Source organism: Musa acuminata, chromosome BXJ3-7 (genome assembly GCF_036884655.1).
Source record: "Musa acuminata AAA Group cultivar baxijiao chromosome BXJ3-7, Cavendish_Baxijiao_AAA, whole genome shotgun sequence".
NCBI classification, from domain to species: domain Eukaryota; kingdom Viridiplantae; phylum Streptophyta; class Magnoliopsida; order Zingiberales; family Musaceae; genus Musa; species Musa acuminata.
The window spans coordinates 8804841-8830616 of NC_088355.1; the positions used below are offsets into that span (position 1 = coordinate 8804841).

At 40.4% G+C, this 25776-nt stretch overlaps 4 protein-coding genes across 4 annotated transcripts; 2 read left to right on the forward strand and 2 right to left on the reverse strand.

Moving 5' to 3' along the window:
* Positions 1-3149: 3149 nt before the first annotated feature.
* LOC135642036 (zinc finger protein GIS3-like) lies at positions 3150-4188 on the forward strand. Its single transcript, XM_065157808.1, has one exon. It carries the CDS (start codon positions 3372-3374, stop codon positions 4014-4016), a length of 645 nt encoding a protein of 214 aa, XP_065013880.1. The 5' UTR covers positions 3150-3371; the 3' UTR covers positions 4017-4188.
* Positions 4189-5626: 1438 nt separating this feature from the next.
* LOC103991449 (uncharacterized) lies at positions 5627-7098 on the forward strand. The gene is made up of 4 exons (XM_009410919.3): positions 5627-6048; positions 6129-6402; positions 6495-6694; positions 6775-7098. The coding sequence occupies exons 1-4, from the start codon at positions 5627-5629 to the stop codon at positions 7064-7066; spliced, it is 1188 nt and encodes a 395-aa protein (XP_009409194.3). The 3' UTR covers positions 7067-7098.
* Positions 7099-7344: 246 nt separating this feature from the next.
* Positions 7345-11123, reverse strand: LOC103991447 (protein MAO HUZI 4, chloroplastic). The gene is made up of 6 exons (XM_009410917.3): positions 10355-11123; positions 10028-10226; positions 8660-8760; positions 8392-8520; positions 8222-8310; positions 7345-7722 (listed from the first exon to the last, which is right to left on the reverse strand). Exons 1-6 carry the CDS (start codon positions 10418-10420, stop codon positions 7584-7586), a joined length of 723 nt encoding a protein of 240 aa, XP_009409192.2. The 5' UTR covers positions 10421-11123; the 3' UTR covers positions 7345-7583.
* A 153-nt stretch (positions 11124-11276) lies between these two features.
* Positions 11277-23920, reverse strand: LOC103991450 (uncharacterized). The gene is made up of 10 exons (XM_009410920.3): positions 23323-23920; positions 23093-23230; positions 14802-14990; positions 13037-13174; positions 12817-12938; positions 12598-12730; positions 12397-12526; positions 12196-12275; positions 11960-12091; positions 11277-11768 (listed from the first exon to the last, which is right to left on the reverse strand). The coding sequence occupies exons 1-10, from the start codon at positions 23776-23778 to the stop codon at positions 11547-11549; spliced, it is 1740 nt and encodes a 579-aa protein (XP_009409195.2). The 5' UTR covers positions 23779-23920; the 3' UTR covers positions 11277-11546.
* Between the last annotated feature and the right edge of the window lie 1856 nt (positions 23921-25776).

Here is a 25776-nt window from a genome sequence, read left to right on the forward strand (position 1 = left end):
GGCGAATTATATTTAAAAAAAATATTAGTAATTTTTTAAAATAAATAAATAAAACCTATGAAGAGACTCATAAGAGAGACATTAACGGATCAATTAGGATTCGATCATACCAAATCGAACAAATAAATAAAATTTTGTTGAATCAGATCGATTCATATAAAAGAATCAATTTTTTTTACGTAATTTCGTAAATTGCCCTTTTTATTTTTATATTAACTCTTCATTTATATTTTTATTTCTTTTTCGGATGGAGTGACATTAATTATTAAATTAAAATCTCAATTCTTTCTTTCTTTCTTTTTGTTTCATTTTCCCTCATCTTTCTTTGCGGTCGGTTCTCTGTTGGGCCGGTCGAACGGGTTAAGAATCGGTCCAGTTGAACCAAATACAGGAACCAAAATCTAAGAGTCAACCAAGAAAAGACAAGAAGAACAAAATGAAAAGAGCCACAGGCAAAAACCAAAACAATTGCACTCTCGGGAAAATAAATCCAAGCACTATTAAGCATTTGTCCTTTATTTATTAAGCATTTAACTACCGCATTTTAATGGAAAAAAGTTTATCAAAAAAATTAGCTGATAAAATTCTTGATGGTTAATAATAATATTGAATCGAATCTTTATCTCCATCATTTATTAAAAAAGAAAAAAATACTGCACCTTCATTTATTCAGCCCAAAAAAAAATTGAAATGCAAAGAGGAATGATAAAATGGTAATATAGACCATGATTATGTTATTATTATGTAAAAAATTTTAATACTAAAAATTAAAATCAAATAACAATATATTAAATTTATGACGTGTACTTTTGATGTCATTCAAAAAGTCTTTATTTGACCTACAAGCACATTATCATCGGATTCAAAAACCACAATGATATTACAAGGAGAACTATATTTATTTTTTTAAAATTCATATTTGACCGCTATGAGCGATGAATTTAAAATTTATTTTTTTAAAATTAGTGCGTAACAAAATTTTTATATATTTATAATCATAATTATTAATATATCGTCCCAACGAGATCTTATCTTTTTATAAGGAATAGCGATGGATCTAATATATAATTAGGAGAGTTCCTCTCATCAAAATGATCTTCTAAAAAATCTTAAATTTCATCGATAATTATTATCAGAATCCAATCAGATCTATAATATATTTTACTAATTAGATAAAATCATATAATCTAATAAAATAATATTTCTCTATGATTGGATTCAACAAACATATGCCTATATCTACTCTTTTTAAGAACGTCCATTTGTGCATCCACCTGTCGATTTATTTTGTCACTGAAGACTCCCGCAAATGCTGTCTGTGTCTTCGAATTTACAGGCCAACTGCCACCGAAGAACTGTGCCTGTAGAATGACTTGAGCTCAAACACATCTACGCACAAACTCACTTTTGTTGGTGGAAGTAGGTCATCTCACTTGGAAAAATGAAGGCTCGTCCCTCCCTCCCACACATTGCTTGGACTGTCAACCATCTTTCGACGTCCACGTCTGTCCTATGATTGATCGTAACCTAACATACTACTTTCTCTCCTCCTCTCTTCCGAAGCTAATCCGAAAGTACAGTACAGGCATGCGTTGCAGACGATCCATCATCGATCGAGAGGAAATGGATGAGTTCATCTTTTGTTAGGTATACATCTGGCACAAGATTTCTTCTCGGTTGCATCAGCAGGCAGCTACACCTCAACTGGGATTACCAGAATCTTCTACGTCATCAGCAACATGCTCTCCCAATCCAGAAAGCAAAGGAGAGCAGTGAAATGGATGCTCACTGAGTGTTTTCATGACTGTCTTCAACTGCTCCAAGCGACCCCAGAGAGGCAGATGAGGACGTTACCTTTCCTCCATATGAAGTTGCAGATTAGCCTAAACATCATGCAAAAGCTTTTATTGCTTTGTTACCTACCAATCTCCAAAAAGCATAACGCATTCCACCCCAAACTTGCAGCTTTCTGTTGGACATGTTTGATCACACAGGTCTCCGGAAAGAACAGTAGAGGTGTAGGTTCTATAAAGTTACTCACTTTATTGGATAAGACTCATAGCATGATAGGGAAGGACATGGAGAAGGGGGCCTTGATGTCAGCAGGTGATTTGATCAGGTTCACTATGCTGAATCCAAGGAGAGAATCTAAGATCAGTATTGGTAGATGGTAACATGACAGATATCTAAAAGGGTCAGCTCAAGCACTTGTCGTGGCGGGACTCGAGACTACCTAGATAGATGGGAGGAGTTGAGACAGCAGATGGGGCCTTAATGTCTAATCTCAATACAATTAATTACAATCATGTTGAAGATACCCTTTCTTTTTGCGAATGATAGGTTTCATCATTACCCACACCCATCATTCATGTTCCCTAGCAGAAACCTACAGCGAGGATTCTTGGCAATGATCAGAGGGTTTGGGAATTCAAATTCTGTAGCTGAATGTGTACGAGTGGAGTAGTAGCTTTTGTTTGCACTCGCATGTATCTGTTCACTGGTGGGAGGGAAGGGTTGGAAGTAGAGGAGAAGACGATGGAAAGCTTGTGTGTGTGGTCAGCAAGATTCAAGGGTAGCTTTGTGAGGTAAGAAGGATTCTCCTTGACAGAGAAGATTACATGTGCAACACGAGGTCCACGTCCATGGCGGCAGATGAAGATAACTCAATAAGCAGTGCCGAGTGTGGGTTGGAAGTTCGCCTCTAACCTAATATTCTTCTCCTCCTTCTTGTCAAAAGAATTCGGTTTACCAAATCTATGATTGAACTTAAAGTTGCTCGAATCTTTTCCGAGGTCTCCCATCTATGCTTCTAGGTAGGAAGTGCAAGCGGTGTGAGTCTTACCTCATTAATGGAGTTCATGTAGCAAGCAGCCTTTGATTTCTCGCACCAGTTTGTGGTTCCTCAACCACGGATCTGGACATCACTGTCCCCACAAGCAGTAGTATATAGCAAATACTCATTATTGAACTCCTTCAAAACCCAGTGATGAACACAACCAAGCATCGTTGGTAGATCTCTGCGACCGTATTATTGGTATCACCATTGAAGTTTGTACAGACTGTAAAGCATTTTTGACTTCACCCACTTCGACTCTTTCTCTCACTACGTTCTATGGCGTGTCTGTAAATATTATGTATCCATGGATATATTTCTCTCCACCCACTTCTACTCTTGTCTCAGTATGGTCTTTGGCGTTATTACTGCTTTCCTTTCCTTATCTTATAATACTCGCTGTATCCGAAAGTTAAATCATCCTTATTGACGTATATAAAGAGATCTGAGCTCATCTTAGAGGCAAACCAAAGCAAACCTCTTTCTCTGTCGCAATACTCGTTCTCGCTCTGTGCACTCTTCGGAGAGAGAACCAAATATGTCAGGCGTCAAGAGCACGTCCAAGAAGAGCAGCAGTAGCTCGGGGCTGAAGCTGTTCGGGTTCCACGTGTCAGAGGAAGAGGAGACCGGGCTCAGGTCTGATTCTTCTTCCTCGTCGACGACCACGACGGTGACTGCCACCTCCACCGGCGGAGGCGACTGCGCAGACGGGCGGAAGTACGAGTGCCAGTACTGCTACCGCGAGTTTGCCAACTCGCAGGCCTTAGGCGGCCACCAGAACGCGCACAAGAAGGAGCGGCAGCAGCTGAAGCGCGCCCAGATGATGCTGCAGCAGCAGCACGACCACCTCGGAGGCTGCTTCTGGCCTCCGACTTTCGTGCTGCCGCTCCGCAGAAACCCAGGCTCCGCCGGGTGGGAGTACTTCTCCCGGGCGGCTCCGACGTTCCACGCGTCTCGTGCATGCGCCTTCCCCTTCTCGTCGGCCCTCCGGAGCCAGCCGGTCCTCCCCTCTGCATTCTTATACTCCGCCGCCGGTAGTGGCCCACGGATCTCCGAGGAGAGCGCGAACTCGTTTGGGAGGTTCCCTGTCACCGCTCCGGTCGCTGCCGATGCCGACTCGGCGAAATTGGGCGACTCGCTTGGCTTGGATCTGCAGCTCAGACTGGCACCCACGGGGTCGTGACTCGGCTGTTCACAGGATAGCACTCTATATAGTATACCAAGAACGAACTCCTGCGCCTTCCATTCCTACATCTCCTTCCTATAGATCTCTTCTCTTAGATTTACCTTAATGGTTTGATGTTTGAACATTGAATTATACGCATATATATGGTAACAACATGATGTTGTGTCAATGTTAGAGGATCAAATGCAATAGATTTGGGACAACCGACAAATAGATTAACGTATGTATCCATGTTGGTTGCAACCCTTGTTCGCCAACAAGCAAGCAAAATGTAAGAACCATAAAGTGGTCGATTAGTCATACGAGTCACAACCGAGAAGAGACCGTGAGGCACAACTCCACCACCGCCACGCTTGTTGGAGCTCGCAGCGATTGGCAGGCCGTGTACGACGGCATCATGAGTTCATGATCCAAACGTGTGTGATACGAGAAAGAAAAGGTGTACAGTTCCAGCTTTATCGGTAGGACAAGGTAAGCTGTTGCTGTGGAATATATAGGATTCCATGGCATGGTGGAGATAAGTGTGGCAAAGCATCAGACTTGCCGTGCGGTGAAGAAACTGAACTCACAAGGGACAAGCAATGGAGCAAAATAGTCGCGATGATTTCCATTGTCAGGATCAGCAAAAATAGCTAACAGTCGTATGTTACAGTGGTGGTGGGACTCGCAATGTAGACTGGTGTCTCATACCATCGCAACCTTATCTTCAAATATGGAGTCATCATGGTTCATTCGTCAACAAGTTGTATGCTGATAGCTATCAAGTTGATGAATGGGTATCTATTCATCATTCATGAAAGACTCGCATCAACCTTACATCAACGGATCTCAATTATTTTGCTCTCTCTCTCTCTCTCTCTCTCTCTCTCTCTGCTCCAATCCACTGTTGCTTTAGATGTATGTTTGCTCTTGCTGAGTAAGAATGATTGTGTGATCCAATTTGATGAGATAATTAATTTATTAAATTAGTTATTTTTATAAATTCAGCTGGTATAAATTAGATATAATTTTTTTTTATATATTTATGATATATATATATATATATTTATATATATTATTGATATATTGATCAGTATCCAGACTTGTGTGCATAAAAAATATTCAATATATTTTTTAGGTGAAAATACTATACCTTCGAGATGAAAATATCATGCTCCTGAAATGTCACCTATACGAAGATTGAGATCAGTATTAATCGGTAACATGACAATATGTTCCGTAAACAACTCAAAATGAATTCAGTACAACCGAATATGTTCTCTTTGTGAGTAAATGAAGTTAAAGTTGTTCCATAGCCACCATCATGTAGGTGGCGGCTATCCCCTTCATGTCCAACGCTAAACAAATCCCCAAGATACGCTGCCCCTTGTTATCTTATAAAAGTGATCTCCCAGCATCAAACCCTTAGATTTGGGAGTCTCTCTTCGATTATGATACCAGTGCAATTTATATATAACACTGGCAATTGTTTTTGCTCCGAGCATTCCAAGTATCTCAATTCGCTGCTCGATTGCATTATGGAAAAGAAGCAAAAGTGCAACGACGAAAACTTAATCTCTACCAGAGTGTGTAGGTTTCTTGTTGAAACCACGGAATTCTAAGTATAAATGAAGGCATTTGATATCCTTGGCATCATAGATGAGCGCCCAAAGCCCAAGTTATTGGGTCTACTATTTGATATTAGGCTTCAAAGACAATTCGAGAGGTTGAGAAGCATGGCGTTAGCGTCTCCCTTCTCATCGCCCACCTTTAAGACCAACCCCTGTGGCTCTTCTCGCGTTCCAACCCCTTCTTCCGTCTCCCACCATCACCATTTCCTCACTTGTCCCTCCGGTGGAGAACCGTCTCCCCACCGCAAGAAGTCACAATCTTTGGTGGTTCTCGGTCACCGACAAGGCCAACCACTCATCGAGAACTGCATCCTTTGCGATCGCAAGTGCCTAAGGGAGCTCAGCAGCTGGGGCATCGGCGGCCCATGCCGCTACTTCCTCCGAACCTCGCGAGCTTCCCAGCTCGTCGCCGCCGTTCGGTGAGTGGACATTTCATCGAACAGGATGTGTGCAGGGCGGTGGGTGGCTCGTCGAGAACTCACTTTTCCCCCTCTTGCAGGTACTGCAGGGAGAGGTGCATTCCGTTCCTGGTCCTCGGCAGAGGCTCTAATTGCCTCTTCGACGACCGCGGCTTCGACGGCTTCGTCATGCTCAACCGGGTGGACCAGCTCGAGGTGACAGAACCGGGAGTTTACAGGGTCGGAAGCGGGTTCCCCTTCAACCGGCTCGGAGTGCGATGCTCCGCCGAGGGTTTCTCAGGCCTTGAATTCGCCGGCGGCATTCCGGGAACAGTTGGCGGAGCCGTGTTCATGAATGCCGGTGCCGACTGCCAGGTGATCGACCCTTCATCGAGATTCTTGAACCTCTGTTGTTCGACGAAATGACCCATTTCCGAAACGAGCCTAATCCAATCATCCTGCGACAGGAGACGGGAGACGTGGTGGACAGTGTGGAGATCGTGACGATGGACGGAGAGTTGCAGGTGCTGAGGAGGTCGGAGCTGGCGTTCGGGTATCGTTGGTCTGCGTTCCAAGACATGAAGGATTTAGCTGCGATCGTAGCGGTCACGTTTCGATTGACGCCCAGCACCGCGGCAACAGAGCGTCAGAGGGCGTTCCTGGAGAGGTAAGAAGAAGAACTCAGTTCCAAGACCCAGTTGTCTATCATCTCTTATAGCCGGACCAGTTCCAAATGTCAAACTGTAGGCGTAGAAGAACTCAACCGATCGGAGAACGTAGTGCTGGATCGGTGTTTCGGAACCCTTCGGGTGCAGAAATGTCGGCGGGAAGACTGATTGAGTTGGCAGGACTCAAAGGTTTCGCCGTGGGAGGTGCGAAGGTCTCCAACGCTCATGCAAATTTCTTCGTCAACTTCAATGGCTCGACCTCGCAAGATATGTTAGCGCTAATTAGCCATGTAAAAGAAAGTGTGGATAAGAAGTTTCAGATAGAACTTAAAGAGGAGGTTAAATATGTACCTCACAGGACACAAATGTAGTAAAATTTGATGAACACATCACCTGTTCCTTTGATCTCTGAAGCTGAGGATGATATCTTATGAGAATGGAGGAGCTCCACCAGAGTTTCTCTGAGAAAAATATAGCTGCTGTCAAATAAGATCCAAACTAGGATTTAACTTGCAGCACAAATAGCTGTTTACTAGAACAAGCTTACCAGATGATAAACATATTCACTAGATGATCCATATTGACATATCAGACACTGAAGCAGGAGTCTAAGAATTAGTTTGCAGAAGCACTGGATCAAACATGCTCATAAAGAAGTTCAAATTAAACATTTTCACCATGAAACTTTGTTGTTCGACCATATTTTCTAAATGAGATACATGGACTATGCAACCATAGTCTATGACAGAAAACTAACAACTATATCTGATTGCGTTAGTTTGACCTAAATGAATGTGACAGGAGAGGATTATCTTGGTTTCTGTTCTCTCTCTTTCTCAGAAGCAGAAAAAATTGGAGATCAAGCTGGCACTTTTCTGCCATTAAGCATCAATGCGACCGATTAGCCATCTGGGCAAGCAGCATGGTGAGGCAATGAGAAAAAATTCCCATCGGACAGAAGAGTAGGCACAAAGAAACTGAGTGTCGGGTCTCAACATTTTTCTTTAAACCGTCGTGGAATACCTGCCTGAACAAATGCACAGATAATAATTGTTATATGGAGCACATGGATGACACGGCGCAGATAAATATGAAAGACACAAAGGTATCACGTTGTTTCACCTCCGAACAACATGGTCACAGATCTGTCATTAGAGTTGACGAGAAGCAAGAGCACTATTAAGCTAATTTTCTTAAAAGATATTCAATTGATTCTGGAATCAATTGTAGAAAGTTGTGAATAAATAAACAAATACACATGGTTCTAGATAATTTGAAAATGAAAAATTATCCGAAAAATGTATCGTAGTTTTTCAAAATAATACATAAGTATTCAGGAACAAATTGTAAAACTCATGAGCAATTCAACTGTTATCGATCAATTCTGGTAAAATTTTGTAAAATTTTGGAATATTGCTCGACCAAATAAAAACCTGTGAAACCAATGCTTGCTTCACGGAAATACATCATTTTCTTTCGCTGCAGTAAAAAACTCAAAAAAGGAGAATAAGGGTTTGAGGTAGGACCTTGCAGCGAAAAGGTCTACAGCCAATAAGTGAATCCATGCTGAAGCTACCGTCAATTCATTGGTGAACATTTTTGCTATTCCAGCTAACTGAAGACGTTACAATAAGACATATTAGATCACAGAACATAGAAAAATACTAACCATCATAGCTTTAATCCAAGCGCAAACCTCTGGCAGCCAGTATTTACTAGCAAACATCATTCTAAATGTGTCAGGAGTCCATGACAGATACAGAAGGTATGCATATAGAACTCCAAGGGCAATGTATGGCACACTGCTCTCCATGGTTCTTCTAGTCTGTACATTGTCATATTGAAAAAACAAAAAACAAATTATAGGCATCAGATGCTATTATGCTTGCACTTATGCTAACATGCTCATGTACTGACCAATTTGAAGTATTATTCACTACAAATTCTGCAAAAACTGTACTTACAAATGAAGCTTTAGGAGCCAGTACCATCAAAGTGTAGAAAGGAAGAACAGCAACCGTGCCCCAAGTGAAAGCATTGCTAGCAATCTGTGAACTTGTAAGCCCTATCACGAGGAATTTCTTTAGAAGGATACTTTAAAATCTAGCATAAATGATATCTGGAATGTAATCAAGTCAACTTGGCATATTAACTATAGTACCTACTAGCATTGTTACACAGAGATTTAAATCACTATATTCTGTAAGTTTGAACAGAATTAGCAAGAGACTTCAGCCTGAGTTAAAGACCACTAGGAAACACATTATTTTCTTACAAACATTTACAAAAAGAATACAAAAGTACAAAAAATTAGTCAGTAACTTTGGATTAGTGACATTCTTGGAAAAGAATAAATCATATGTAACCAGGATATGAGAGTTGCAACAAAAACGTAGAAGCCATCAATACATAAACATGTTCTACACTCACATGCTCAACCAAAAACAAACTTGGAAAATGTTTCAAATAAATCAATAAAATATTCAAATTATGCATGCTTGGCAAAATCCTAATGAACATCAACGAAAATATGGTTAAAATGGAGAAATGTTCTAGTATCATGTAGCCATCATCTGCACCAATGAACTATTCAACAATTGTGAATAAGATGAAATTTAATAACACCAAATTATATAGCATTCATCTTGACTTCAATTAATGTGTCTAATCATGCTTGAGTTAGATTAGATCATCAAGCGACAAAAGAAGTGTGAGAAATATTTCTTAAGATTTATGTGAAAATTGCACAATGCAATGTTATCGTGACAGCAATTCAATCATTAAAAGAAGAAATTAGGTGAAAATTTCAATATTAATTAGACAAAAGAAAGTGAGAAATATTTCTTAAGATTTATGTGAAAATTGCACAATGCAATGTTACCATTACAGCAATTCAATCAACAAAAGAAGAAGAAATTAGGTCAAAAAGATGGCATTAGGCAAACATAGCGAGTAGCATATTGAAAAGAAAATTCAATATTACATAAATGGTAAGATTTGTCTGATTCAATATCAACTAAATGAGGGCATGACTTTATGCAAGAATTAGTTTCCTGAAGTTCACAGAACTTATGACCATTCATTTCGTCTAGAAGTTCATCATGCACCAAAAGAATAAATAATAAATTATTATTACTGTTCCACAATGATGTTCTTCTTTCCAAAATGTTGTTGCTATAATCCTTCTAGAGCAGTCCAAGGTATGTTCATTCACTACATTTCACGAATACCGTCAATCACAGTCAGCCAAGCCACACAGCTTCGAAGTACACACATCTGGTTAAGCTCGACAACCATTAAAAATTAATAGGTCAAGAGGGCGAGAGAATTACAAGAAGCCGACGGCCGAAACCCTCTTTTACGACGAACAATCCTTGAACCCCTCGGCTCGTGTTGGATTCTCGACCCTCCAATGAAACTCCAGTGAAGTTGATGCTTGCTGCGGAGAGGTACAACCTTGAGGGCATCACTGTTCATGCTTGAACCAACATATCTCTGCACTCTGGTGATAGAAATTCTCGGCAGTGTTGCCTACACGGATGAAAAATCGGGGCAAATTCAATCCAACAGCTACATAAATCTCAGGAAAGGAAAGTTACGTGACAGGTGAATTACTCATGTGAAACAACAAGAAAGGAGGAAGAGGGATGCGATGGTACCCAAGAGGGCGACGGCAGGCGGGGAGAGACGAGGGTGCTACAGGGGCAGCAGAGGAGAGGGGTCATTTCCTATGGAGAGCAACGGAAAGAGCAGTAGCACGATGAGGGACCTCCCCATCTCATCTCCTGGGCCAGCTTAAATAAGCGAAAAACATCATGTGAGGGAGATAGCGAGGGAGGCTTTCCTATTGTGTTCCTCGCCCTTTTGATTGATGACGACTCAGAAACCACACTCGGGTCGGGAGAAGTGGAGCGAGCACTGGCAGAAGAAAGAGACGACTGACTGGCCATGGCGGAGACGCAATCGGCACCCAACGACTCGTTGGGCTCGGTAATCGACCACTTGGTTAGTTTACATGGAGCCGCTCCACTGGCAGGCGGCCCGGGGACGATAGAATGTGACTCGCCCGATCACTGGTCCAGCCACTGCTATTCCCAGCATCAATGGTCCACTGCCAGATCATTGACCACTAACAAGTCGTGCTGTGCTCGTGAGTTGGCAGTCGAACGGTATTATCGTCTGCCTTATTTACGACTGCCAACAAGTACCCAAGAGAGTGAGCGAGAAAGCTATAACACCCCCATTCGTACCATAAAAAAAAAAAACAGACTCAGAAGAAGAAAAAAGAAGCCGCTTTAGCAGTTTATTTGATGCATTCAGTCGGAGAAGCAAGACGAATAACCTCACTGTAGATCACTGGGCATCTGATCGACGCTCAGCATTCCTTGTGAAGCAACCCAAGCCGTAATTAGGGCAGTCAAAAAGAATTCACAATAGGATAGTGGGTTAGGAATAAGGACCCTATAGAAAACCAAATGGTGAAAGAATTAGGGAAGGCATAAGAGATAAGAACAATTAAGCACTGAATAGTTTCAACACTCACCATTCCACCAAGACGAGGTAAGCGGCTGCAACTGGAAGTAGAAGAAAACCATCAAATATAGACTGTCATAATGTCTAGCAAGGTCAATAAATTACACCACAAAGTCATGCTTCTACCATTTCAGTTTACCTAAAACATTCCAAAATGATCCAAGAAACACTCCTTATCTCAACAATATTTTTCAGTAACATCATTTTCAAGAAAATAAATGGCATACGAGAACCACTGAGAGAGAATAACATCTTTCTAAAACTCCTACTCTACTCTTTTCAGTTGATAAAGGTTAAGCTAGAGATTTGTTTCGGATGTCATTGGAACTGAAACACCGAATTGAGTTTCTTCCATGCCAATAATTTCATATTTGGGAAGAGAGAAAAGCAAATTGCAATCATAAGCATGAGCACAACACCAAACTTTGTAAAACAAGAGCGACTTGCTGACTTTCTCAAGACGACCTTGCAGTACTTGTCCGCATCTTTGATGGATGCTTGTTTGCTGATGCTCACATCCCCAGATAGGGCCTCTTCGTTCTGTATAACAGAATAAAGGACCTTTAATCAATTTATTGAGGACATATCCCAAATTCTAATATCTAAGCATATTTAAATATTAGCAAGTCCATGATAGCCAATTTCAACACCCAAAATTGATCATTTATCTAGCAGAAAATATAGTCTCTGATCCAACTAAAAGAAATCAAACCAATGACAAAGTTATGTACCTTAACCCTTAAGTGATTGATTGTCACCCTAAGGGTACCCAAGGAGATTTTGGCTGCGTAATCCTTCCATTCATTCGTCAGCTTCCTAAGAACAGCAACACTTGCATCAACATTCTCCAGGTGAAGTTTTTCCTGATATCCAAATTTCAACATACATCAAATAAAGCAATTAGATTAGGTGTTCCAATTATAAAAGAGAAACAGGAAAGGTTCCAAGTTGTCTCAGAACCGCTCACCCACTGCCTGTAACATTCAGCATTTTGTATCAAACACCAGATGAATATATCCGTTGCTTCTTTTGCTAACTCTGAATTACCTATAATTAGGTGACATTCATAAGTACAACTATTACCAGACCCAAAAGTATCAAACAGAATATATGAACCAAAAAGGACCAGACAGAATATATGAACAGCACATTTATTTATCAGGCATACTTTCTTGGATTGCCTGGATTGTAAGAGGCAAGAGCTGCTGTGATGCTTGTTTTGTGGTTTTGGTCCCAGGAGAACCAGCAAGAGCCAGTTCCTTCAAAGTAGGATATATGGCCTCAAACCTCTCAGTAGCCTGTTCCAGGAATAATGCTAGTCTCAATTGTCGAAGATGATGGCACTATTCAATAAAAAAGGAACACACACCTTGACACGAGCGGTTGAAGCAGGAAATGCATTGCGCATAAGCAAATCAAGTGCAACAGGAGGAATTAGACGTTCTCCCTTTCTGACAGCACCATTGAGTAAAATAGGTCGAGCTTTTGGTCCTGAAAGAAGTCTGCAAATAACACAACCAAAATTCTAGATTTTAGCAGAAAAAACACCATATTTTCTTTACCAGGCTAACTCTGCCACGCAGCAAACCTTTCAACCAATTGCAAAACCAAGTCCCTTGATTGTGGATTCACACTAGATTTTCCACAAACCATAGGTAATAGGTAATGTGCCCATAGATACATTCCAATAACTGTGTCACCCTGAGAAGACTACAAAAAGAGGATATCAATCAGCAAAACAGCAATACTCCTGCTAAATTGTTGCTTCCTTAACTCAAACAGCAAAGAAGAGACAGTGGTAACATTACCTGAGCAATGGCCCACACTATAATTGGGAGTTTCTCTTGCCCTTGATATTTGGGATTGTCCCTTATTTTTGGCAAAAGGCTAATTAGTATATCAGGCTTCCGTCTTAAGGCCATTGCCAGAACAACAAATATTGCAACCTGCAGATGGCTATGTCATGTATGATGACTATAATAGAAAATAAGACTCGTCAACTAAGTGGGGGAGAAAACAGAGCCTCGTGCTCTCTCAAAAACTCCTACACAAAAAATGTGCACAATTCATTTGGTAACTCATGAACACGATAATTTTTCATCCCTTATATTGATGGTTTTAATCTGGTCAACTTAAACCCAAAACCAACAGCCCTAACCAAACAAACGTCAGTGATTCAGTGTGGTGACTTTGTAAAAGTTGTGCATGAATAACAAAAGTAAATCCTCTTAAATCAAGTTTACGGATCGACACTGAGTCCAGTGGTACCTGCACTCGATTTTCAACCCCTACCTGCCATTTTTTATAAAAAAAAATGGCAAACATCCCTCATCTTGGATGATAGAATATCTCTACCCTTGTGGGGTTTGATCCCATCTTTCACAAGTTGCTTATTTTCCCCACCAATATGAAAAATGACCCCTTTGTGAGCTGTGGGCTTGAGCACACTCAATGGTCTTTGCATCTGACTCGCGATATAGGATGACCTCGTGACCGTCTCAATGCCCTTTTATAAATCTTTAGTCCAAGCATTGCAATTCTGCACCTCTGGACTTCAATTCTCCAACTGATTGTAAAAGTGAAGTCCAGAAAATACAATAAGGGCTCTGGGGTGGGTTGCTAAATTATAAAGGTTTAGATTATCAAGGTCAGACAATTTGATAAAATAGGTGGCTTACAATACTCAGAACCATAGGGATCTTCCCACTGTTCTTCTAGAGATGCTGCATGACACAACTTGGTGCCCAACTTTAGGCATGATTTCTGGATGTGACATACATCCAAAGGCACACTGCCCCATAGTCTACAACCTACCACCATATGTACATTTCCTGTCAGCAACTCATGCCAAAGTGTGGCATAGCAGCATCACTCTTGATTTTCATCATGTACATGGTGAGGCTTACTATAAAGGCCTATGCTATGTTGAGAACATTTACTCATTGTGATTATTATTTATTATATATGCTTATTTCAATTATATTTATTTGTTATGGAACTTTGCATATGACATCTATGTTGCTGCAACTGGCCAATGACACTGCTGACACCAGCATGTTGCAAGTGCAGCCCTTGGTCATTGTGGCAGCCTCCTAACTGATAAACACAGGCCACCACACCAGAGAGAGGGCAAGACAAGATAGAATAGTTTAGAGCAGGGTAGAAGAGAAAGAAGGAAATACATGGAGAAAAAGTAACAAAGAAAATATAAAGGGAGGGAGAGAAAGGCACTTGCTAGCAGTCTCTTGATGTGGCATTGACTCTACCGATGAGAGACGGTGATAGTGAAAACAAAAGTGAGAGAAAACAAAAAATGAAGATATTCCTAAGCATTCTAACTAAAAAATTTTGGAACAAAGTTAAACATGAATATCAAGAAAGTGTTGAAGATTCTAATTTGCATGATGGACTGAAATCAAAACAAAATCTCCTCGATAGATTATTTTGCATTCTGTGTGAATTATTTTGCAAAAGAACTATATTCATAGAGCAACTTTTTCGCTCACACATTCTACCAGGAAAACTTTACGTGCAAGAAAAAAAAAGATGGTAAAACATGTAGCTGAATGTTACCTGAGCTTTTGAAGGAGCCTGTGGTACATGTCTCTTTGATCCCTTAACGGTTGCTTGTTGACTTGCCATGTCAGAAATGATGCCATCCAAACACCACAAAATAAAGTCACCCACGCATTCGGGGGATTTCTCAGCAATCCAGTCAGCTGAGATCTTATAAATAGAGTCAGATACATGGCACAGTGGAACCTGTTCCAGATAACCAACCACTTTTAGATTTTACTCATGGATTAAAATGACCATACATCTAATACAAGAAGAGCAGACAAAAAATTAGTGAAACCAACTTGGTGTAACACCTAAAGTAACATGGAAATTTCTAAGGTGTTCCATTATTGCATCAAACTGTATATATAGTTACGAAGCATAACTTAAAACGAATAACATGCGTGCAATGTCACAATTGAAGGCTAGTTTTGGAGACCACCGATCAAAAGTTCCTAGAATTCCAAGTCTCCTGAGAATTAAATAAATGAATATCACACACTGGATTAAAACACGGTTATCAAGTAATGTTCTGGTGAAAAAAGAAATCATGTAAAGCAGGGTTTGTTATACCGATGCATACCACCTAGTATGGGCGGTACATACTGGTCTGATAGTATACTAGTATGCGGACCGCCCTCTATCGGGCGATACCAGTCACTTGACCCCGTATCGGACGATACAGAGTTTGTACCGAGCAATGACGATCAAAATCTAACCATTATCGACTTGTACCGATCGATACGCTCGGATTTCAACCATTACCGACTTGTATTAGGCGGTAACGATCAAAATCCGACTATTACCAACATGTATCAAGCAGTAACAGACGAGATCCGATCATTACCAACTTGTACCAGTCGATAACAGTCGAATTTTGACCATTATCAATCAAAGGCTGAGATTGTTCTATTTCAAATGGTCAATTTGATTGTTTGAGGCATAGAAAAGGGTTTCTAAATCCTTTCCTCCCTCTCTTTCAACCCATTTCAATCTCTCAATCTCTCAAACTTTTTTCACTCATATCTCTATTATTCTCACATTTTCATTCTCCTAAACTCAATAAAGCTATGATTTGTGGATTGGATCAAATTTAGAAGGTTAATTTGAGGGGATTAAGAAGAAGAGCACTTTAATTAAGATGTATGCATTTTCTTTCTAGAATTTTATTGATTTATAAGATGATTAAACCTGTTCTATTCTATGTGGTATATGACTTAATGTCTAATATGTATGTTTTTATGATAGAATAGTATTAATTATGGAGTAATTAAGGTCTTTAATGTTGTGATTAGTGTGCTTAATATTATTCTTTTTTCCAAATTAGATACTTAATAGATCAATTTTTTATATTTTATGCATATTAAAGATTGGAACATATGTTTGTGATGGTATAATAGGTTTAATTAGGTTTTAATTAAGTTTTTTAATGTTGTGATAAGTAGTTTTAATGATAATTCAATCAAAATTTGATCGATATTGGGTCAATTAACTGTCTTTAATACCTATTAGGGTGTTTGACATGTTTATAGCGATGAAAGAATATTAATTAGGAATTAATTAACTATGTTAATACTGTGATTAGTGTATTTAATTACGACGATATTGAAATTTGACCCATGTTGGGTCAATTAAATGTACTTAATGTCTATTAGAGTATTTGACATATTTATAGTGATAAAAAAGAAATAATTAGTGAGTAATTAACTATGTTAATGGTGTGATTAGTGTATCTAATGATGATTTCATTGTAATTTGACCTATATGGGATCAAAATTATATATTTAATGCTTCTTAGGGTTTTTGACACATTTACAATAGTAAAATAAAGTTAATTAGAGTTTAATTAAGTTTTTTAATACTATTATTAGTGGTTTTAATAATGATTTAATCAAAAAATCGATATTAGGTCAATTCAATGTCTTTAATACCTATTAGGGTGTTTGACATATTTATAACGGTGAAAGAACTAATTAGGGTTTAATTAACTATGATAATACCAAGGATTGAAATATCGTACCGTATTAGAGTTTCGACATTCGCTCGGTACGGTATGATACTGTATACCGAGCGGTATACCGAACGGTATACCGCTCGGTATATATATATATATATATATATATATATATATGTGTGTGTATGTGTATATATATATATATATATGTGTATGTGTATATATATATATATATGTGTGTGTATATATATGTGTATATATATATAATATTATATTATTTTTTTTATAAAAGATGATGTCACCTTTTTCTTCTCCCACGCAGTGTCACGGACTTAGCTGGTTTTGTCTAAGTCGTGCGGCACCCTTGCGTGTCCGTCCGCAAAGGTCAGCCTCCCCGAAGCCTCCCATGGTCCTTTAGGACCCCCAAAAGAGAGAACAGGATAGAGAAAACGCCTCACTCGGGATCCACAAGCAAACATCTCCGAAAACACTTCATAAACAATGCAAATTACAAACATACTTTACAAGCTCTGAACAGTTGCACAATAAAGGGTAAAATGATCCATTATAGACCGAACTAAAATGGGACTATTAAGCCTTCGGCTGTCCCTCTACATGCTAGTCGAAGTATGAACATATCAAAAGACACGGATATACATTAGCATTACATCAAACATCCTGTTTAGAAGTTTGTCCGTGACATTCTCCCCCACTTATTCCTTCGACGTCCTCGTCGAAGCCTTTGTCGACACTGCAACTCCTCACCTTTGCTATGTCTTCAATCTTCTGCTCCAGCTGCAATGCGTCTCTTGGCTCCCAGCTGCTCTCCGCTGCTGTTTTTGAGTAGTCGAACCTTTGATCCGCCATCCTGCTTCAACTCGCCAATGACTTTGACTCTAGTGTGGGGTTGGCTGAGTTGTGTTGATCCCTGTTGGTTCCTGCGAATCCTCCAGATGAAGGAAAAGACCATCCTTACTGTGTCAGTCTCTCAAATGCCTCATGCTGCTTGAACTGGGTGGATGCTTGTTGGAGCTTTAACGAGCATCGTCTCACAAACTTCTGAAGTTTTGGGTCCTTCCTCCACAAAATTTGCTCATTGACTCTTCTTTCACTTAGTTGTCACATCCAAGTATGTTCGTATCACTTCCGCTTTCGATCGGCATTTCGTTGGGAAATGAAGCGGACAATCTACTCTCAGTAACACTAATCACCGTTGGTGAGGATTTGACAACTATTGTCTTCCATTATCTTCGAAGGGTCTTTGAACATATGCAAAGCTCCTCTGCTGGATAGATAAGAGAATTGGGGTACTCGGTTTCGCCCATTCTCTTAAGAGTTGAGAAGGTAAAGGTTACTTGACTTCGCCCGCCTCCTCGAGGTTGTACTCCATGCATCGAGCTGGTTACTGGCCTTCGCCTGCTCTTTGCTCACACTTCTGAAGCACTTGAAGTGTTTGCACTCCTTGCGTTGAGTTAGCTACTGTGATTCACCTTCTCAATGCCATCGAACTTCTGGAATGCAGGAAGTTTTCACCCCAACTTGGAGTAATTCTCTAATAGATTTAGTCGCCTCTGGGATTGTACCATCTTCTCCATCAACCTTGCCGCCTACTCCCCTGAGTAGCGAAGGTACAGTACCGCGTGCTGCCTACTTCGTTCCTTGGTCGTGCACTCTTGCATGACCCGAAGTCCTTCACTTTCGGCTATCTTGATGAGAAACTCATTGACACCGGTCTTACGAAGTTCCTTGGCCTCTGCCCTTCAGCCTTGTCTCGGTACTTGGAGTTTGCCTCTGCATGCTCCACCTCCTCGGCCCCTTTCACGACCAAGCGCTCTCCCTCCATAAGAGCAAGGGATCAATAACTTTCACGGAAGTCCCGCCTCTGCGGTACCATGGCGCTGCCATGCCCATGGCACTACTATCCGTCGCCTCGCATCTACATCCCTTTTCTTCACAATCAGTAGATATGCCTCTGTGGTACTCCTCCGAATCCACCTCCATTCTAACTGATGCTTGATTTTGGGTAGCTAAGTCCCTCTGGACTCGTCGTCGCTTCCTCGCCCCTTTCGACCCCCTGCTTCAACACCTCTGTGTTCTCCAAGCAGCTCCCTTTGGTCGATGGAAAGACAGACTGCAACTCTCATGCATGGCCTCTGCCATCACGTTGTAGGGTTTGCACCGATTCTGTTCTCCTTAGCTTCCTTGGTAGCAACGTTCGCTTACTCGACCTTGTCCTCTAACTTGTCGGGCTCCCTTAAGCGAATATGAGCTCTGGAGCAGTCCAACTCTCCAGCTGCTTCGATCATACCTCTGTATGATCAAGTCCCTCCCATGGGACTCACTGGTACTTGCATTCGAATTTTTCCCTTGGTGGAACACAGCCCCCATATGCTGATGACCAAGGTTTTCATCCGATGCAAAATTCGATGCACGCACAGAAAACCCGCCTCTGCGGTACCATGGCCTTCACTCCTTGAATCCATAGCCCTTCTTGTCGTCGTATTGTTCACCGAAGTGGAGCTTCCAGTGGCTCCCGATCATACCTTCGTATGATCTAGTCCCTCACGGGACTAGATTGTGTGTATCGCATTGCCACGAACTGTTCCACCACGATCCGCTGCACCATGTCGCCTCCTGGTGACATCTCTATTACATTCTGATCCTTGTGGGATGAACTTGAATTGTGAACCCTTCATGTGTGGCCTCTGCCAATACATCGCAGGGTCTTTTTCACCTTCGATTTTGTTCGCTCCTTTGACAATCGACCTTCATCCACCCACTCTTGGGTCACACCTAGATGAAGCACCGCTCTAGGACAGTCCGTCGCCTAGTAACTCCCGAAGTCCCCCGACTTCGTTGCAATTAGTGCACCATTGTCTGGATCCTGGGCCTCTACCCCTACTAGCACAATCTTCGTTGCGTACCGCTTCCTTTATAGCAACTTGAATGACAACACTGTGGCATATTCTTCAAGAGTACCCGTCTCTGCGTCCTCTTGCCCTGTGCTAAGGCCTTCTGAACCCAACTTCGCCTCCACAAATTGAGTCGCCTTAGTTCCTCCATCAAATGCTCCTCCGAGACAAGGTGCATGTGCCCAGAAGCTCCCTTCGTCTTTGGCACCATGCAAGATGAGTCCGCTCCGTCAGAATGAATGACCCATGGAACAACATGATCTTGCTCTTGCCTCTGCAAGAGTTCATGTCCTTGACCTCTGTCCAAGGAAAGCACTATGCCTCCGCTCCATGTTCCATCTTCTATATTGGCTCCCTTCATGCGGCTTGGGTACTCCGCAAGTTACACCCAAGTTGCTCCGCTCCTCGTTTTTGCATTGAGTTGATAGTGGCCCTCGCGCCCACCATTCACGGGTCAGCCCTCCCTTGAGTCCGATCTCCATATCGACTCCAAGTGTGCCTTTATTTGTGTTGCTTTGGGTCGCTCCCCCACTTGATCTCGCAATGCATCCACCAATGCATTCTCTCGAACGAGATCATACGACGACTCCTCACCGCTTGCTCAGTCCATTGAGCTTCGTGGAGTTATTGTTTGTTGAGGTACTCCTCCTCAACATGTGAGGTCCGTCCCACATGATTCTCCCTCTGGAGAGCCGAGACTTATCCCTCCTGGATAACTGTCCCATTGGAGCAACATCTCTCTTCGTTTCGGAGACCACCATCCCCTTGGACTACTCCGATCTGCTGAACAAACTGTGCATCATTGTTCTGCCTCCTGCAAACACACTTGCTAGATTGCGACTCCACGTCAATACAACCCCCGCTGCACCACTCAAGGCCTAGCAACATGCTGAACTCGTTGCACACTTCAGCCTCCTACGGACGTATCCTTCACATGCCGAAGAGAAAGTTTCAATGCTCCATGGCGCCGAGTTTCGATCGCCTTGGGATGGCCGCGAACATTCCATCGTCCGCATGAGTACCGAATTCTTTGAGTTAGCAATTCCCCTCACCTCTGTGAGCTTTGCACAACTCTTTCGGTCGCTGAGAAACTCATTTCACCTTGGATGGTCTCATCCTTTACCAAGCACCTCGCTTGCCTTGAGCACCATCAAGTATAGTTGTCAACGTTGAGCCGTAGCTCAAACTCAGCCATCCCAACCTTCGTGCGCTCCGCATTCTTCCAAGCTTATTTGTTCTCGTGGTGCCTCTTGCGCAAAGGGTTGTGTATATATATATAATATATATATATATTTTTTTTTATAAAAGATGATGTCACCTTTTTCTTCTCCCACGCAGTGTCACGGACTTAGCTGGTTTTGTCTAAGTCGTGCGGCACCCTTGCGTGTCCGTCCGCAAAGGTCAGCCTCCCCGAAGCCTCCCATGGTCCTTTAGGACCCCAAAAGAGAGAACAGGATAGAGAAAACGCCTCACTCGGGATCCACAAGCAAACATCTCCGAAAACACTTCATAAACAATGCAAATTACAAACAGACTTTACAAGCTCTGAACAGTTGCACAATAAAGGGTAAAATGATCCATTACAGACCGAACTAAAATGGGACTATTAAGCCTTCGGCTGTCTCTCTACATGCTAGTCAAAGTATGAACATACCAAAAGGCACGGACATATATAAGCCTTACATCAAATATCCTGTTTAGAAGTTTGTCCATGACAGGAGGGCAACGTCGCCTCGTTTATATGTATATTTATATATATGTATGTATATATACATATACATATGTATATATATATACATATACATATGTATATATATATACATATACATATGTATATATATATATATATTTCGTCCGGTAACGAGCGGTCGGTGTACCGATCAGTTGATGGACCGGTACGAACGGTATTATTCAAAACTGTATACCTTGGTTAATATACATATGTATGTATATATACATATATGTATGTATATATATATATATATATACATATGTATATATATATAGATATACATATGTATATATATATAGATATACATATGTATATATATATAGATATACATATATATTTCGTCCGGTAACGAGCGGTCGGTGTACCGATCAGTTGATGGACCGGTACGAACGGTATTATTCAAAACTGCATACCTTGGTTAATACTATGATTAGTATATTTAATTACGATGATATCAGAATTTGATCCATATCAAGTCAATTAAATATCTTTTACGCCTATTAGAGTGCTCTTTTATTGTGCATAGGATCGAGGACCCCGATCCATCGCCCGTGGTGTCCCGTCGTTCTTTTGTGTAGCAAAACCAAGTATATCCATCGATTGATTACTTGATTCATATGAATCTTAAAGTTTCATTGTATAAAAAATAATCTAACAATTTAAATAATTTCTTCATAGATAATTCAACATTAACAGAAAGAGAATCTGGAACGTACCATAAAACTACTCCTCAAAACTCAAAAGAGACATGTGTCACTATTTTTTCCTAATTTACATTATTTTTGCTAGAATTATACTAAATTTATATTTACTTTTAACTTAAAAATCATAATATAACTTTTTAATATTTTTTGAATTTTTTTAATGATTTTGGGCATATCGTCGGTATGACCCGACATACCATCGATACGCCTCGGTACATACCGTACTAAATAGGGCTCGGTATATTAGTACAGACCGAAATTGCAATCCTTGATGTAAAGCAAGGATGGGAATGCTAAACATAGGGTTATACTCATCTATTGAAAAGAAAAGGAAACAAAAGACCAACATCAACTTTAAGTAAAATGATAGAAGAAGGCTTTGGTTTACAACAGAATCATGTTTGCTCCTCAAAAAATTAAGCAACTATGTTATTACGCTCAGCTAAAAAGCTGTACTGCATGTAGCAAAACTAAAAACTAAGAGCACAAATTTGCAGGGGCATAAGAAAAGGACATGGGTGTTGACAGAAAATAAGAGCACATAGGTATAACCAAAATAAGAAAGATGATCAGCCAATTGCATAAGAAAACATAGGTGTAACAATCTAATCCTACTTGCAGTAGCATATCATTGACAATATATATTTCAAAGATTATTGATAGTTATGCACGTTATCATTTTAAATCATCTACTCATCATATTCTTTCATCAGTAATTGAGCAGATTATGAACCAAATCAAGTAATGTCAGATAAAATCACCTTTAAGAAGAACGAATTTTGAGGACACTATATTCTAAAAGAAATATTAATACTGAGAAATTAATCCCAGAAGAGGCAGACCAAATTCACATATTCTTTCATCAGTAATTGAGCAGATTATGAACCAAATCAAGTAATGTCAGATAAAATCACCTTTAAGAAGAACGAATTTTGAGGACACTATATTCTAAAAAATATATTAATACTGAGAAATTAATCCCAGAAGAGGCAGACCAAACTCACATCAGCAATCTTGTTAACAGGAGATTCCTTGAACATCTTAACCCAGGGGAACTGTGATGCGCTCACGGAAGCAAATGAGCGGGCAAAGTAATCCGCAAACCGCATCAGCTGAATATTCTGTTGCGACTCGTAGGAAGCCTGAAAGGATAAAATCGCCAAAAAAATTGGTAAAGGCTAATTAAAATTCCGATCACTAAAATCCAGGAAACCTAAAGAGTCTGGATTCTCACCGAGATTTCGACAAGGAACACACCAAGATCTTCTGCATCGATGTTGGCCGCGGCCTCGGCGACGGTGACCTTGGGCTTCTTCTGCTTCACCTTCTTGGCGGCTTCCGTCCCCTTCTCGTGTGCCCCAGGAGGGGCCTCTGCGCCGCTATCATCGTCCCCGACGTCGGAGGCGGCTGTGGCGGGCGTCGATCTGGCGGCGGTAGCTTCCGTCACGGTGGAGGCAGACTCAATGGCGCGCCGACGCTCGAGGGCCTTCTGCTCGAGGGAAGCGAAGACATGGGAGCGATCAGGGACTTCGTTGGAGCGGTCGTTAGCGGGCGGAGGCTGGGGCCTGCGCTGGCGCTTGGAGTAGGTGACCTTCTGCCAGCCGTGGTTGGGGTCGCCGGCGGCCTTGGCGGAGGCCGAGGCGGAGGCGGCCTCGAGGAGCGACGGATCTATAGTAGCCTCTTCTTCCATGGCGCCTTGTGTGCCGGAGAGGAGACCAGTATGGTGTTTAAATAGAGGACAATTGGATGGGTAGAGGCGCCGAGGAAGAGGAGAAAGAGAGATGATGCTAAAATTGCAGGTGGGTAGTGGAATTGGGCGTGCACTGTTCTCTGATTTATTTTCTTGACCGTGTTTTTAATGGTATTCAGTCGTATACTCGTATGTATAGAGTGATTTTTTTCCGAATTAATGTTTTTTGGCATTTTATCTTGAAAAACCCCTATAATTAATTTTTACCTAAAAACTTTTTTTTATTGATTAGACAAAAATACTCCTCCACCTTTCATCCCGAGCGACAACTTTTGTCGTCACTATGATTAACCAGCTTCCTCCGATGATCGTTCAATGATAGATGACGATGTGAGCAAATAATGAAGGAGGGGAAACAACATAAGATAATACGAGCAATGTTGAGGTTATAGTTGAAAGCCTCGTGAGTAAATCGGATGGGCTAGGTAGTGATAGGGAGGAGGATGTATTTATTGCCCCTGATGAGAAAGGGTAGGATGACGATGATGCTAGAAGGTGAGAGAGGTGTCGGATCAGGGTAAGCAATAATATTGAAAGGCATAGTAATGATAAGAAGAATGAGACTATGTCATAAGCAAGAAATGGTGGGGCAATGATGATACTAGAAGATGGGGTGATTGTAAGGAAAGCGGGATGATGATAACGATATTGGAAAGTAGGAAATGATGATATGGACGATAGTGATAAGGAGAGGTGATATTGCTCATGGTGAGAGCAAGAGATGGAGGCCATAACACCTATGATAGATAATGACCCTCGAGATGGGCAACTGATTGACGATGAAGAGATATTTTTGTTCGATAAAAAAAACACCCATAGATAAAAATCAATTATGGGAGCATTATTACTTAAAAATATAACATTATGAATTTTTTAATACAAAAATATTCTTTATTTTTTATGAATAAATATAATAAAAACTTTTACAAATGTATTCTTTTATGTAATGTATATATTCTGGTCAACATTGTATGTTGACCGTAGTACCTCAACTATAAGGAACGAGCTATGATGCTACCCATTTTTTCCCAAGAAAAAAAGAGAAAAAAATAAATAACTTCCTATCTTTATTAGTACAATTTGTTGGTATTTTTATTATAAATTATATGTGACGATCACGAAAATGTGTTCCATTCTTTCATAACATACCAATTGGAAAAGGATCAGAACAAACATATGTTTGATTCTTTCTGCAACTTCACAATTATTATTTGGTGACAATGAAAATGTGTTCCATTCTTTAACATATAAATTAGAAAATAATAAAAACATATATGTTTCATTATTTCTGTGACTCCATGATTACGTGGTCACATGAACGTCGTCCATCAACGGTGAGAGAGATAGAATCGATTAAATTAATGTACTGGAACGAGATTGACCCTACAAAATAAAACAAAGAAGGGCATTAAGGTGTTGTTCTTCTACATAGTTAACAAGTGATAGACTTTGGTGAGCTCTATAATAGGGGTTGAGTTCATTTATGTCTCTATCCTTTCCCCTTCGGTTTTTGATGTTGCCATTGTCGGGGTGCAATGATACTTATAAAGACAGGTTCTGGAAGATGCTAAGAGGCTTCTTACGTTGTATCATTGGAGAGCCTCCTCAGCATGGGATCGGAAGATATTTTCTATTCTATTATGGATCACATGTTTTCGAACTAATTATATATATATTTTTTATAATTAATTATATTTAATATCTTATTTTTTATATTTTAAAAATTATATTAAAATCTTTATATTTATGAAAACAAAATATTAAGATAGGATTAAAAAGATAATTTTACATGATTAAAAAGAATGATCTTTTTGGAATAAAAGATTAAATGTTTTACTTTCGTAAATATAAGAAATTATAAAGATCAAAATACTAAAGATAACTAATTATAAGAGATAAATTATAAATTATCTTAATAGATACTTCAAATGTAATAAA